This window comes from Monodelphis domestica, chromosome 3 (genome assembly GCF_027887165.1).
Source record: "Monodelphis domestica isolate mMonDom1 chromosome 3, mMonDom1.pri, whole genome shotgun sequence".
Taxonomy (NCBI): Eukaryota; Metazoa; Chordata; class Mammalia; order Didelphimorphia; family Didelphidae; genus Monodelphis; species Monodelphis domestica.
In genome coordinates this window covers 316,880,546-316,893,430 of record NC_077229.1, presented here as the reverse complement: position 1 = coordinate 316,893,430, position 12,885 = coordinate 316,880,546, and the positions used below count along the sequence as shown (strand labels likewise).

General features: G+C 38.1%; 1 protein-coding gene across 2 annotated transcripts in view; it reads left to right on the top strand.

The window, feature by feature from the left end:
* The first annotated feature begins 260 nt into the window (after positions 1 to 260).
* Positions 261 to 12,885, top strand: part of VCPIP1 (valosin containing protein interacting protein 1) — a 38,513-nt gene continuing 25,888 nt past the window's right edge. The window contains exons 1-2 of one of the 2 annotated variants that reach the window (XM_001378967.5): positions 261 to 3,392; positions 8,796 to 8,882. In XM_001378967.5, coding sequence (XP_001379004.2) covers positions 683 to 3,392; positions 8,796 to 8,882 — 2,797 coding nt within the window. In that variant the 5' untranslated portion in view covers positions 261 to 682. The remainder of the gene's footprint in view (positions 3,393 to 8,795; positions 8,883 to 12,885) is intronic. The other variant, XM_007487034.3, reaches the window with a different exon arrangement.

The following is a 12,885-nucleotide window of genomic DNA, read 5'->3' as shown; positions in this document are numbered from 1 at the left end:
CCGGCACCCTTCCTTCTCCCAATACTGCGAAGCGGCAGGGAAGTGCAACAGGTACCATCGTAGGGTAACCTAGGAAATGTGGTTTCCCCAGTGGCTCAGGGTTGAGCCTTCAGGCGGGCCAAGGAGCAGCTCGAGACTACAACTCCCGGCAGGCAAAGCGAACCATCTTGTTTTCCCCTCTGTATTACCATAGTTCTTTACTTTCCCCTTCCTCTTCTTCCTCTGCTGGGGCCCTGAGCCGCACTGCCTCACGGCACTCGTAGTCCTGACCCGGCCCAAGCGTTCATTATCCCGAGGTCAGACGCACAAGCTAGGAGACTCTAATTCCCAGGGGGCAGAGCGAAGGCCGCGCCTGCGCGTTCTCCTCGGGAGGGCGTGTGTGTATGTCTGTGTGTGAGAGGGGTAGGGAGAGAGAGTGTGTGAGTGAGAGTGTGCGGGGTAGGGTGGAGGCCGTTACGTTCGGGGCAACGGCTACGACAGTGAAGAAGCAATAAGAGAAGCGGCGGCCAGCGCTTCCGCCTTCACTTAGGTGTCGGTGGTAGGGCTGATAGAGAGAGGAGAGCGAGTCCCCCGTCAGGCGAGCCGGGGCCTGGGCCGGACTGTTCGGGGCCGGTGGGGATCGGGGCTATGAGCCTTTGAGGGGTCGCCCGGGGCGCGGAGCGAGACCCGAGAGCGGAGAGCGATGTCTCAGCCGCCGCCGCCACCGCCTCCCCCTCCTCCTCCTCCTCCCCCCCCCGAGGCGCCGGCGGCGGCCGCTGCTGCTGCTGCGGCGGCTCAGGGGGGGCTCGCGAAGCGGAAAGACCGACGCATCCTGTCCGGGAACTGCCCAGACCCGAAGTGCCAGGCGCGTTTGTTCTTCCCGGCCTCTGGCTCGGCCAGCATCGAGTGCACGGAGTGCGGGCAGCGGCACGAGCAGCACCAGCTGCTGGGGGTGGAGGAGGTGACCGACCCGGACGTGGTCCTGCACAACCTGCTGCGGAACGCGCTGCTCGGGGTGACGGGGGCCCCCAAGAAGAACACAGAGCTGGTGAAGGTGCTGGGCCTTTCCAACTACCATTGCAAATTGCTGTCTCCCATTCTGGCCCGATATGGGATGGACAAGCAGACGGGCAGGGCCAAGCTGCTCCGAGACATGAATCAGGGCGAGTTGTTTGACTGCGCCCTGTTGGGCGACCGCGCCTTTCTCATTGAGCCCGAGCATGTCAACACTGTGGGTTATGGCAAGGACCGCTCTGGAAGTCTGCTCTACTTGCATGACACCCTCGAGGACATTAAGAGGGCCAACCGGAGTCAGGAGTGCTTGATTCCAGTGCATGTAGATGGGGATGGTCACTGCTTGGTGCATGCTGTGTCCCGGGCTCTAGTGGGCCGGGAGCTATTCTGGCATGCGTTGAGAGAGAATCTTAAGCAGCACTTTCAGCAGCACCTGGCTCGATATCAAGCCCTCTTTCACGACTTCATTGATGCTGCCGAGTGGGAGGACATTATTAACGAATGTGACCCCCTTTTTGTGCCACCTGAGGGTGTCCCCTTGGGATTGAGGAACATTCATATTTTTGGCCTTGCCAATGTGCTACACCGGCCCATTATTCTCCTGGATTCCCTCAGTGGCATGAGAAGCTCTGGAGACTATTCTGCCACTTTTCTTCCCGGGCTCATCCCAGCAGAGAAGTGCACTGGTAGAGATGGCCATCTGAACAAACCAATCTGCATCGCATGGAGTAGTTCTGGGCGAAACCACTATATTCCTTTGGTTGGTATAAAAGGGGCTGCTTTACCCAAACTGCCCATGAAGCTACTTCCTAAAGCATGGGGAGTGCCTCAGGACCTCATTAAAAAGTATATTAAACTTGAGGAGGATGGTGGGTGTGTGATTGGAGGAGACAGGAGTTTGCAGGACAAATACTTATTAAGACTTGTGGCTGCTATGGAGGAAGTCTTCATGGACAAACATGGTATTCATCCTAGTTTAGTTGCAGATGTTCATCAATATTTCTATAGGAGAACTGGGGTAATAGGAGTTCAACCTGAAGAAGTAACGGCAGCTGCTAAAAAAGCAGTGATGGATAATCGCCTTCACAAGTGTTTGATCTGTGGTGCCCTTTCAGAACTTCATGTCCCTACTGAGTGGTTGACTCCAGGAGGGAAACTGTACAACCTGGCCAAAAGTACCCATGGACAGCTGAGGCCTGACAAAAATTATAGCTTCCCTTTGAACAATCTGGTATGCTCATATGATGCAGGGAAGGATGTTCTGATCCCAGACTACAGTTTGAGTAATTTAACAGCTTGTAATTGGTGCCATGGCACATCAGTGCGAAGAGTAAGAGGTGATGGTTCTGTTGTGTATTTGGATGGGGACAGAACTAATACCAGGTCCACTGGTGGTAAATGTGGTTGCGGATTCAAACATTATTGGGAAGGTAAAGAATATGACAATCTCCCTGAGGCTTTTCCTATTACTTTGGAATGGAGTGGAAGAGTGGTCAGGGAAACAGTGTATTGGTTCCAGTATGAAAGTGATGTGTCTTTGAATAGCAATGTTTATGACGTTGCAATGAAACTTGTTACCAAACATTTCCCTGGTGAATTTGGGAGTGAAATCTTAGTTCAGAAAGTTGTCCACACTATATTACATCAGACAGCCAAAAAGAATCCTGATGACTATACTCCTGTAAATATAGATGGTGCTCATGTCCAGAGAGTTGAGGATGTACAACATGGGCAAGATTTGGAATCTCAACTTCCAACTAAAATTATTCTTACTGGGCAGAAAACAAAAACTTTGCACAAGGAGGAATTAAATATGAGCAAAACTGAAAGAACTATTCAACAAAACATTACGGAACAAGCTTCTATAATGCAGAAACGGAAAACTGAGAAGTTAAAACAAGAACAAAAAGCCCAGCCAAGGACTGTTTCCCCAAGCATCATTCGTGATGGCCCATCTTCTGCTCCTGCTACACCTACCAAGGCTCCTTATTCACCTGTATCTACTAAGGAGAAGAAAATCCGTATAACAACAAATGATGGGCGGCAGTCCATGCTTACACTCAAACCCTCAACAACCTATTTTGAACTTCAGGAAAGCATAGCCAGAGAATTTGATATTCCTCCATATTTACAATGTATTCGATATGGTTTTCCTCCTAAAGAGCTAATGCCCCCCAAAGCTGGAATGGAAAAGGAGCCTGTGCCCTTACAACATGGTGACAGAATAACCATAGAAATTCTAAAAGGTAAAGAAGAAGGTGGTCAGCCTGGTGCAGCACACTCAGCACACACTGTGAAACATGAAGATATTGCTGTTACTAGCAAAATATCTTCTAAGGAACTTCAGGAGCAGACTGACAAGGAAATGTACTCCTTGTGTCTTCTGGCAACATTAATGGGTAAGGCCAATTTACTTTATATAGCATTTATCTTCTCTGTAAAATGAAGAAAGTATTTTCCTCCTTTGATTCTTAAGGCCTGCGAAAATCTGATCATACATCCTAGTAGGAAATGGCTTGCTTTAGGTTTTTGACATGCCTGGGTAAATATGCCAGATTGCAAAGATGTGCTTTTGCTGTCCTAAAATTCCTTAGAACAACATAATTTATACCTGTAGTGTTTTTAAAATACCATGTCTGGCCTTTTATTTTCTTCCCCAGGCTTAGCTGGCAGTTGAATTGAGTCTACCCACCTTTCCTCCTTTAATTTTTGTTTAAATTTATTTTGTTTTCCTGTGTTTAGGTCAGGTGATTCAGGACTTCCTGTCTGATGAATTGCAGTTTCTGGTGTTGATATTTCCACCCCACCCCCACTTAATTCAATGCTGGTGTTGTCTTAACTCCTTTTTCTGTTCTTACCTCCTACTCTTACACCCTGTTCACATCTTTTTGTAGTTGCTTTAAGTGTCTTCATTGGCCTCTGGATTTGATTGTAATGAAGTGCCATAGGGATAAAGAAATAGGTAGTAAATAAATAGGGTTGTTTTTGAAGTATATTAGGGAGAATGAGTGTGACTCTCCTTTTGATGATGCAACTAAAATTAATGAAAACAGTCTTGTTACCAGTGAAATGGAATTTAAAGCTTTGGATAATAATTTTGAATTCTAGCTAGTTTGAAAAGGAAGGTTTGTTATATTGCAATGAAATGTTGCCGCATTTAGACTATTCTTGTATTTTTGTTACACTTAATAATTTGATCACACTACATGGTGATATGATATAAAGAACACAAATGTAAATATTAGTAGTTCCTGTTTTTTTTTTTCTTGAAAGATTTCTGATTTTCACAAGGATAGCATCAAAAGTGGTTCAATTCATCAAAGTGCTACTAAATGTCAGTGTTTCTTTACTTTCTTCAGTAAAGACTCTTGATTTCTTCCTGGATTATGAATTTTGGGATTCCAATAGTTATGGGAACTAAAATCTTTTAATGCATTAGTTTAGTGAAAAGGTATTTAGGAAATTTAAATTCTAGTCCAAACTCTTCTATAAACCAACCTATGATATTATAAAATTGCTTAGGCAAACACTTTGTCTTAGTTTGTCCCTCTCTTTCAAGTTTGTGATGTTCCATTTTAATGAACTTGAAGGGAAGTACTAAATGTTTGAGTTAGAGCCAAATCTCTTTAAAACATTTTTTTGGTTTACATAAACCAAATGTTTAACATGGTATTATTGTTTATAAATATCCCCTTCTATGGATGTTTTCTTTTCAGTACTAAGTATAGACACTGAACTTTGTAGACTTGTAACTGAAAAGGATTTGAAAGGTTATTTATTCCACACTTCCTAATTTTTACATATGAGGAAACTGAGGCCCAGACAGGGTAAGTAATTTGCTGAAAGTTATAGTTGTAAGTGGCAGAGTCAGAATTTGAACCCAAATCTTTTGACTCCAAAAGCAGTATTCTTTCTGCTTAACTTAGTCCATTTACTATAACTATTTAAATGTAATATAAGATACTGATAAAATATGGCATTTTAAAAGTGTGTTGTTTATAATTTTGAATTCTAATTCTAACTTTGCTTGTAGCCTCAGATGTCACAACTTCTCTGGGTCTCAAATTTTCTCACCTGTAAAATGAAGCACTTGGACTAGATATCTAAGGTCCCTTCCATTTTTAAAATTCTATGTTTGTTTTGAGTATCTATTTGGCCAAGAAAGGAGAACCCTTGGTGCCTGGGTTGAAGAGGCTATAAAGTGATGGAACTCAGAATGGAGCAAAGTGTGAAGGATGTTTTGTTTCTTAAATGACCACATCTGAATAAAGCTGGTGATAAAATTAAGAAAGTACCTTATATGCTTTCAGTACTTTACTATTATACTTCATTTTATTTTCATCCTTTGTTGTAAGTGATTCAGTTTGTATCACTTAGAGGTTAGCACACTTTACCATGTAGAAAAATAGTAAAACTGCCAAATATCAATAATATATAATTTTGAAAAACATGTTTTAAAAAAAGAAGAATAGATATTAAAACAGTGACTTATATAGCATCTTAAAAAAATTGACCATTAAAAGCCAGAGACTTGTGGCATTGTTTTATATGGATATTTTGGTTCAGAATATTTATATATCAGATTCATCAGATCTACATCAGAAAAGCAATTCTCTCAAGTACATCTTCCCTATGACTGATATTGGTCATTGGCTAGCCTTCTTCTATATAGAACTGAGTGTTTAATTTAAAAAACAACCAAAAAACTCAGGATTTTTTCCGAAAAATGTCATCTCTTATGGGATAGCCCATATCTTCATAGTACTGAATATTAGTGAAATTAATATCTTTCTGCAAGTTATCTTTTGGTCTTTAAATGGCCAGGTAAATTGTGCATCTTTAATATTGTTGCCTCTGTAGTATTAAAATGTCTTCTAAATCCAAATTTTGCTTAATGTGATAATTAAGCCTGTAGTATTGGATTAATTTCACTGACTTTTATTATTGCTATTTTTAACCTGTATCTGTCTTAGTATCATTCCTAAGACAGAAGAGCAGAAGGACTAGGCAATGGGGGTTAAGTTACTTGTCCAGGGTCATACAGTTATGAAGTATCTGAGGCCAGATTTGAATTCAGGTCCTTCTTACTCCAGGCTTGGCGCTGTATCCACTGTGCTACCCTAGCTGCACTTGTTCTTGTATTAATTCAGTTTTCTTACTATCACGGTTTTTTTTTCCCATTTAAAGTGACTACAACGATTTAGGTGAAAGAGGAGAATTTATTTTAGAGTTGTATAAATGGTGTTTTGTGTGTTTCCATTTCAATGATTTTAGGAATGGAGAGATATTCCTGTGTTTTGGTTTTGAAACCACTTCCTAATTCCACCTTAGCCCCCAAAAGAGCAGTATGGATTTTAAGTGATTTTGTTAATTTAGTAGTATGTTTCCCAGATTCTTAAAACCCCTTGAAATTGGATGCACCCAGGCAAGTTATAAAGCCAGTGTTGACAATACTATAGATGTATTTGGGTCTAAATATGATCACTGTATCTCTGATTTTTCTTTAAAATGTTGGGTGAAAGACAATTTTGTAAAATTGAAATGATGCTTTTTTACCTCATGATATTTCACCTTCTTACCTTGGACCTGTTATGTACTATGGACTCATAACAGGGAAGCATTCATAACTTTGTATAAAACCTCATTTTACAGTGTTTGTATTGAACTTGAGATGCATTTGTACAGTGCTGTATTTTTTTATGTTCCACATGGAAGCATATGTTCTGAAGTCATGAACTTAAACATTTATTGCATAGAGTAGATGTGCTTGAAAAGTGTGTTAGACTAAGGAGAATCAAGCAGGTGATTCCTGGGAGCTATTTTAATGAAGTAATCTGTTAGAGAATGGAAATGAGAGAATAGATGGCAATAGCTCCTTCATTTAATTCATCAGTGAAATCTTTTGTAGTGAAATAGATTTTCAGTGGAAGTTTGCATTTTGACTATTTTTTTCATGGTTACAGATTCTTCAGTTCATAGCTATCTTCATTTTTTGGTGAGTTTTAGAGAATGTACATTTTAATCACTAAATTTCACAAAATAGTTAACATTTTTATTTTGTGTTAATTTGTGATCTCAAACTTCATAGTCAAATCTCAATTACAGTATTCACTTTATGAAGTAGCAGCCAGGTTTAAATCCTTGACCATTTTTTTAATCACTATTCAGGACACACTCCTCATCTAAGCAAGAGTTAGAACTTGACATGCTAGTGCTGTGGGTTGTGCTGTATCTTCAATTAAAAAAAAACAAATGGTGGGATCTTAGGATGGTAGATTTAGAACTGAAAAGGGATCATAGAGACCATTTAGTATATTGCTCTCATTTTACAAACAGAATAAATTAAGCCCAGGAAGGTATAGTGCTTTACCAAGATGAGCAATATTAAGAAGCAGTTCTACGATTAAAACCCAGGTCATTTGATTCATATCCAGCATTTTAACTATGCCATTCTGTCTCATCACTAAAATGGCACGATGGTTGTTAGGTAATTGACTGAAAAATCCAGTTGCTAATTTTCTAATCATATTTATACCTGGTAGATGCAAGAGGTTAAAATTGAGACAGATAAACAAAGTAAGAATGGACAAGGAAAAAAAATTATAATTCCAGCTGGGGTTTGGAGTCAAGAGCCAGAGCATGTGAGTATTGGAAATGGGAATTAATTTCAAAGTATGGGTACCTTGGGGTTAGGAATAGGTTTTAGCCAAGAACCATCATCCCTGTTTTTCCTGCTTTGTGTTCTCTATTTTCACTTTTTCTTCCATATCACTTATATTTGGCAAATTTTTTAGTGGAATTGGAGAATTAGTTCTGAACATGAGATTTGCAATAGAAAGGGGAAAGAAATATTAGCAAGTGGGAAAAGAGATGGTGTTGAACATATAGGGCCTATTAAAGTCTTCAGTAAAGGCTGAAGTAATCATTTAGTCATTAAACATTTATTAAGTCACTCCTTTGTTTCAGACGCTGTACTAAGTGCTGAAGATACAAAGACAGACAGAAGACAGCCCCTGTCATTGAGGAGCTCCCAACCTAATGGGGGGAGGCTATGTGTAAACAAATTATATAATCAGTAAACATTTATTAGGCACCTACTATGTGTCAATGTACAAAGTGGTGTTTTAGGAAATAATCAGTTGAGGGAAGGTACTAGAACTAAGGGTGATTAGGAAAGCCTTCTTGTAGAAGGTGGGATTTTAGCTGGGACTCGAAGGAAGTCAGGAAAGTCAGGAGTTGGCAATGAGGAGGGAGTAATAGTTCATGTATGGAGTGGAAATGGAGAAAGAATAATCAGAAAAGGAATAGAAATAGAGCCATGAGTAAAAGCTTTGTGTAGTACAATGCAAGTTTTGCTGGGGAAGGTTATGAAAGAAGTAATTGTCTTTGTTTTTTGGCCCATTTATTTCAAACAATAGTTAATAAGAGTAGCTCACATTTATGTGGGGCTTTATAGTTTATCAGTTTGAGCTATCAGTTTTCACACTTATTAGTAGACAAATCAGCTTGGAACCTCAGTTTCCTCATGGATAAAATGGGGATAATAATACATTACATAATACATCTTAGGACTATTATAAGGAGAATCCTTTGTTTTGAATATTAGAGCTGTAAGGGACCGTAGAATTCATCTAGGCTCAAGTGATCATTTTCCTTAGCTGTGAATAGACAAAGTGGTTTCATCATAAAGCCATTTAAAAACCATTGTTTTTGTTGTTCTAGATCAGATAATAAAATGAATTCTAGCAAGTACTATGTGCTTTGATATCAATATTGACTGCAGATCTATTTTTGTTCTACAGGAGAAGATATCTGGTCTCATGCGAAAGGACTTCCTCACTTGTTCCAACAGGGTGGGGTGTTCTACAACATAATGAAGAAAACCATGGGTACAATTTATTTCTAACTTTATTCTTGGATAATATGTCTGCTCAAGCCATTTTGAAATTAGGGAAGTTTACATTTAATTGGGTATACCTTAAAAAAATATGGATTGTAGCTATTATCCATATGGAGTAATCTTATCAGTTAATGTGTTATTACACTGACATCTATTGGACACCTATTTTTCTTGCCACATCATCACTAAAAGCATTCATATAATTTGATCTTAATCCTTAGCTAAAAGTTGTCAAGTGATGGGAATAGAAAAATTGAGTAGTTTATATATACCGATTATCAGACAAAGTCCATGAGATAACAGCTTTATACTCCATGATTATGTAGTTAAGGTTAAAGGGTAAAAAGCAGATTCAGTAGCAGTCAGTGAGATGATCAGAACATGTTGGGTTTTTTGTCTTATTAAGTATCATAACAAATGATTGTAGTTGAGATTTTCTTTTTTTTCTTTTTTATAAAACCCTTACCTTCCGTCTTGGAATCAATACTGTATATTGGTTTCAAGGCAGAAGAGTGGTAAGAGCTAGGCAATGGGGGTCAAGTGACTTGCCCAGGGTCAACTTCCTCCCTCTTTAAACATTATACCATTAATCTTTTATATGACTATGTATGTGTATACACATGTACATATGTATAGGTGTTTTTCATATTCATATCCATATATCCACTACACATCTTTTTCTCCTTTGCTCACTAACATATAAAACCTTTCTCTTAAGTTCTAGGGATATTGTCCAGGCTTCTTTTTCCTTTGGAGCCCTGATCTTATGAATCGGCATTTACTTTTTTACTTATCTGAATCCTACTAATATAGATAACTTGGCATTATTGTTTAATTCCACTTAGTATTCTCCATGCTTTTGTTAATGTTTTCTTGATTGTGTTCCTGGTTAAAATACCTATTTAATGTTTATCCTTCTGAAGGTTCTTAGCTATATGGGGAAGAAAAGTAAATTACTGAAGTTTTCTTGTATCAAATGCAGCCATATGTAATTGAATTTCCCTAGAAGATTGTCTCTTAATTAATTTCTTATAGGTTCTCTATTGAAATAATGGCAACAATGTCTATTATAGGTAGGTCAGTTTAATTGTATATAGGCAGTTTCACCTGGCAAATTATTGTTTTTGTTCCAGAGGATCATTGTATGCTACATTTTCCACTCAACTCCTTTCTCTCTCCCCTCCCCCACAGAAAAAAATCCCAACCCATACTACTAGACACACAGCTTATAGCATAGCTGTCTTATGTTGGTCAAATCCACGATAACAAGTATTTTCAGATTTTTGTGCTTTGCCTCTCAATTGGTACAGAAGACATTTAGTGTTGTTTTTGGTGTTTGGGGGATATTTAAACTGAATGACTAGACATGGCCAACACACCCACCCCCCAACTCTTTAGATTTTATGTTATACTATAGCAAGACTAGGGCAGCAGAGTTGATAGAGTGCTGGGCCTGAAGTCAGGAAGACTCATCTTTGTGAGTTCAAATGTGGCCTCAAGACACTTGCTTAATTGTGTGACCCTGGACTAGTCACTTAATGTTGTTTGCTTCAGTTTCTTATCCATAAAATAATCTCAAGAATGAAATGAGAAAAAAACTCCAATATTTTTGCAGAGAAAACCCCAAATAGGATCCTAAAGAAGCAGAGACTACTGGCATGACTCAACAACAACAAAACAGAGATTAACTATAAAATACTGTTATGCAATTTTAAAGTTGAGCTATATTCATAAAGTTCATAAGCATATATAAATTTTGATATCAGAGAACCTTATTGGGGGAATTATAAGATATTTATTTCACCATGGTAACTTGAATTAGTTTTGTGTAAGTTCAGGGAGAAGGTTAAATATTCTAGTTAGCAATTAATTTTATAAAACGTCATTAAGCTGATATCTCTTTATTTAGAGTGGCATAAAGTTTGAAACAGTTGCCCCATTGCTTAATAGAGTGATTAAAGAAGCTACGTGGGTTTATTTATTTTCCTAAGCTCTAAATGCAAGAGATTTAAAATTACATTTAGTTTTGATGAAATACATTATCAGTTTCTTTGAAAATCACATTACCCTACCAAAAAATAGGGTTGCTTTTTTTTTCTTATTTGGTAAAAGTCATTTTAGTTATATTGCTACTGAAAAAACCCTAAAAAGTGAAATGCATTTTCTGGACGAACTGTCTACTATGTAGAATCAGTAATTCTCCTTCACATCCTTCATTTTCAGAAAGAAGGCAACCCAAATATGTATGTATTAAGTCATTCTTCCAGGGGTAAAAAAAATTGACTCTAAAAGACAAAAATTTATGTCTAAAATTTTGGTAAAGCTAAAAAAGCCTTATATACTTTGGTGTCATTAAAGCCCTTCTTCTTTTTAAAAATCTATAAAAGATTATATGAGGATGAAGAACTATGCTAATACATGCTTTTTTTTGCTACTAAAACATCATTATTTCGTACTTCAAGTTTTAAAGAAACATTACATTTTATGCTGTTCAGAGGTTAGAGTGCAGGTTTGAATTAAAAATTTTTTTTTCAACATTTCAGATTTGTGATAATTAGAGCTTACAAATTTTATGTCTATCTTGATAAATAAATAAATGATGTAAAGGCAATTGCAGGGGAGAATTTAATTTTCTTTCTTTTTAAGTACTTCAGTACCCTTTTAGATATGACTTCTGTTCTTATTTTTTATATTTATAATAATTTTTTATTTGTATCTTTTGTTTTTATATTTCCCATTTGCCCTCCAAATTCTTCCCCTCTCTTCCTTTCAGAGAGCCATTTCTTATACTTCTAAAAGTAGTGGAGGAGGTATGTTCTTAGATCGTTGAACTTTATCATTTCATAACATTCAGTTTTGATTTTTTTCAGTGATTCTTTCCATTTTTATTGTTGTAATCATCATATGTATTATTTTCCTGGCTCTTCTACTTCCTTTTGCATCATGTAACCCTTTGTGAGCTTCTCTGTATTCATCATATTTGTGGTTTCTTAAAATTTAGTAATATTCCATTATATTCATGTTCCACAGATTAACTCTTCCCAAATGATGAGCATTTATTTTATTTCCAGGTTTCTGCAACCACAAAAAAAATGTTGCTAGAGATATTTTGGTACATTGATATTATTCTTACCTGAAGAGGCATTCTTATCTGAAGTGGCTAGAGAGTCTGCCTTTAAGCCTTGGATTAGAGTTGTTTTTTGACACCTACTGGCTATGTGACTCCAAGTAAATCATTTGGTTGCCTACTCCTCAGAGCAACTTGTAAGATCACAGAAAAGATACTGAGGCTGGGCAAAGTAGCATGAGATTATAATACTTGCTCTAAAGGAAGCTGAGGCTATTGGATTGCTTAGGTCTGAACTGCAGGAGATTAAAGTCTTTGGGTCCCTTTACTAAGTCTGGTACCAATATGGTGAGCCCCCAGGGAGAGATCATTACTTGCAGTTTCAATGTATATAGAAAGATGCATCCTAAAAATACAAAGTTAAGGCTATTATCTTAAAAGATCAAATTTAAAGGGAAAAATAAAATACTTTTCATAAAACCCTATAGACTGGAAGTTTTAAAAAGTCATAAATTTTTTTCAAAAATATGTCTTAGGATTTTAGATCTAACATCATAAAGGGATCTCAGAGACCTGCCAGTCTCTGTTACAGATAAAGAAAATTTGGCATAGGAAAGTGATTTGTTTCAAGGTCACACGGGTAATAAACACCAGAGGCAATATTTGAACCCAAGGCCTCTGACTCTAGAACCAGTGTGTTTCAATTGTACCTTCTTTCCCACATATTAATTGATTAGAAATAAAATTAACCAACAAGCACTTATTGTGTCAACTATATCCTAGACCTATGGTGGCAAACCTATGGCACGTGTGCCAGAGGGGGCACTCAGAGCCTCTGTGGGCATGCGTGCCATTGCCCCAGCACAGAGTTCAACAGAGCTTACTACTAGAAATCCAGAGGGATGGATGCAGGGTGGAGCTGCTC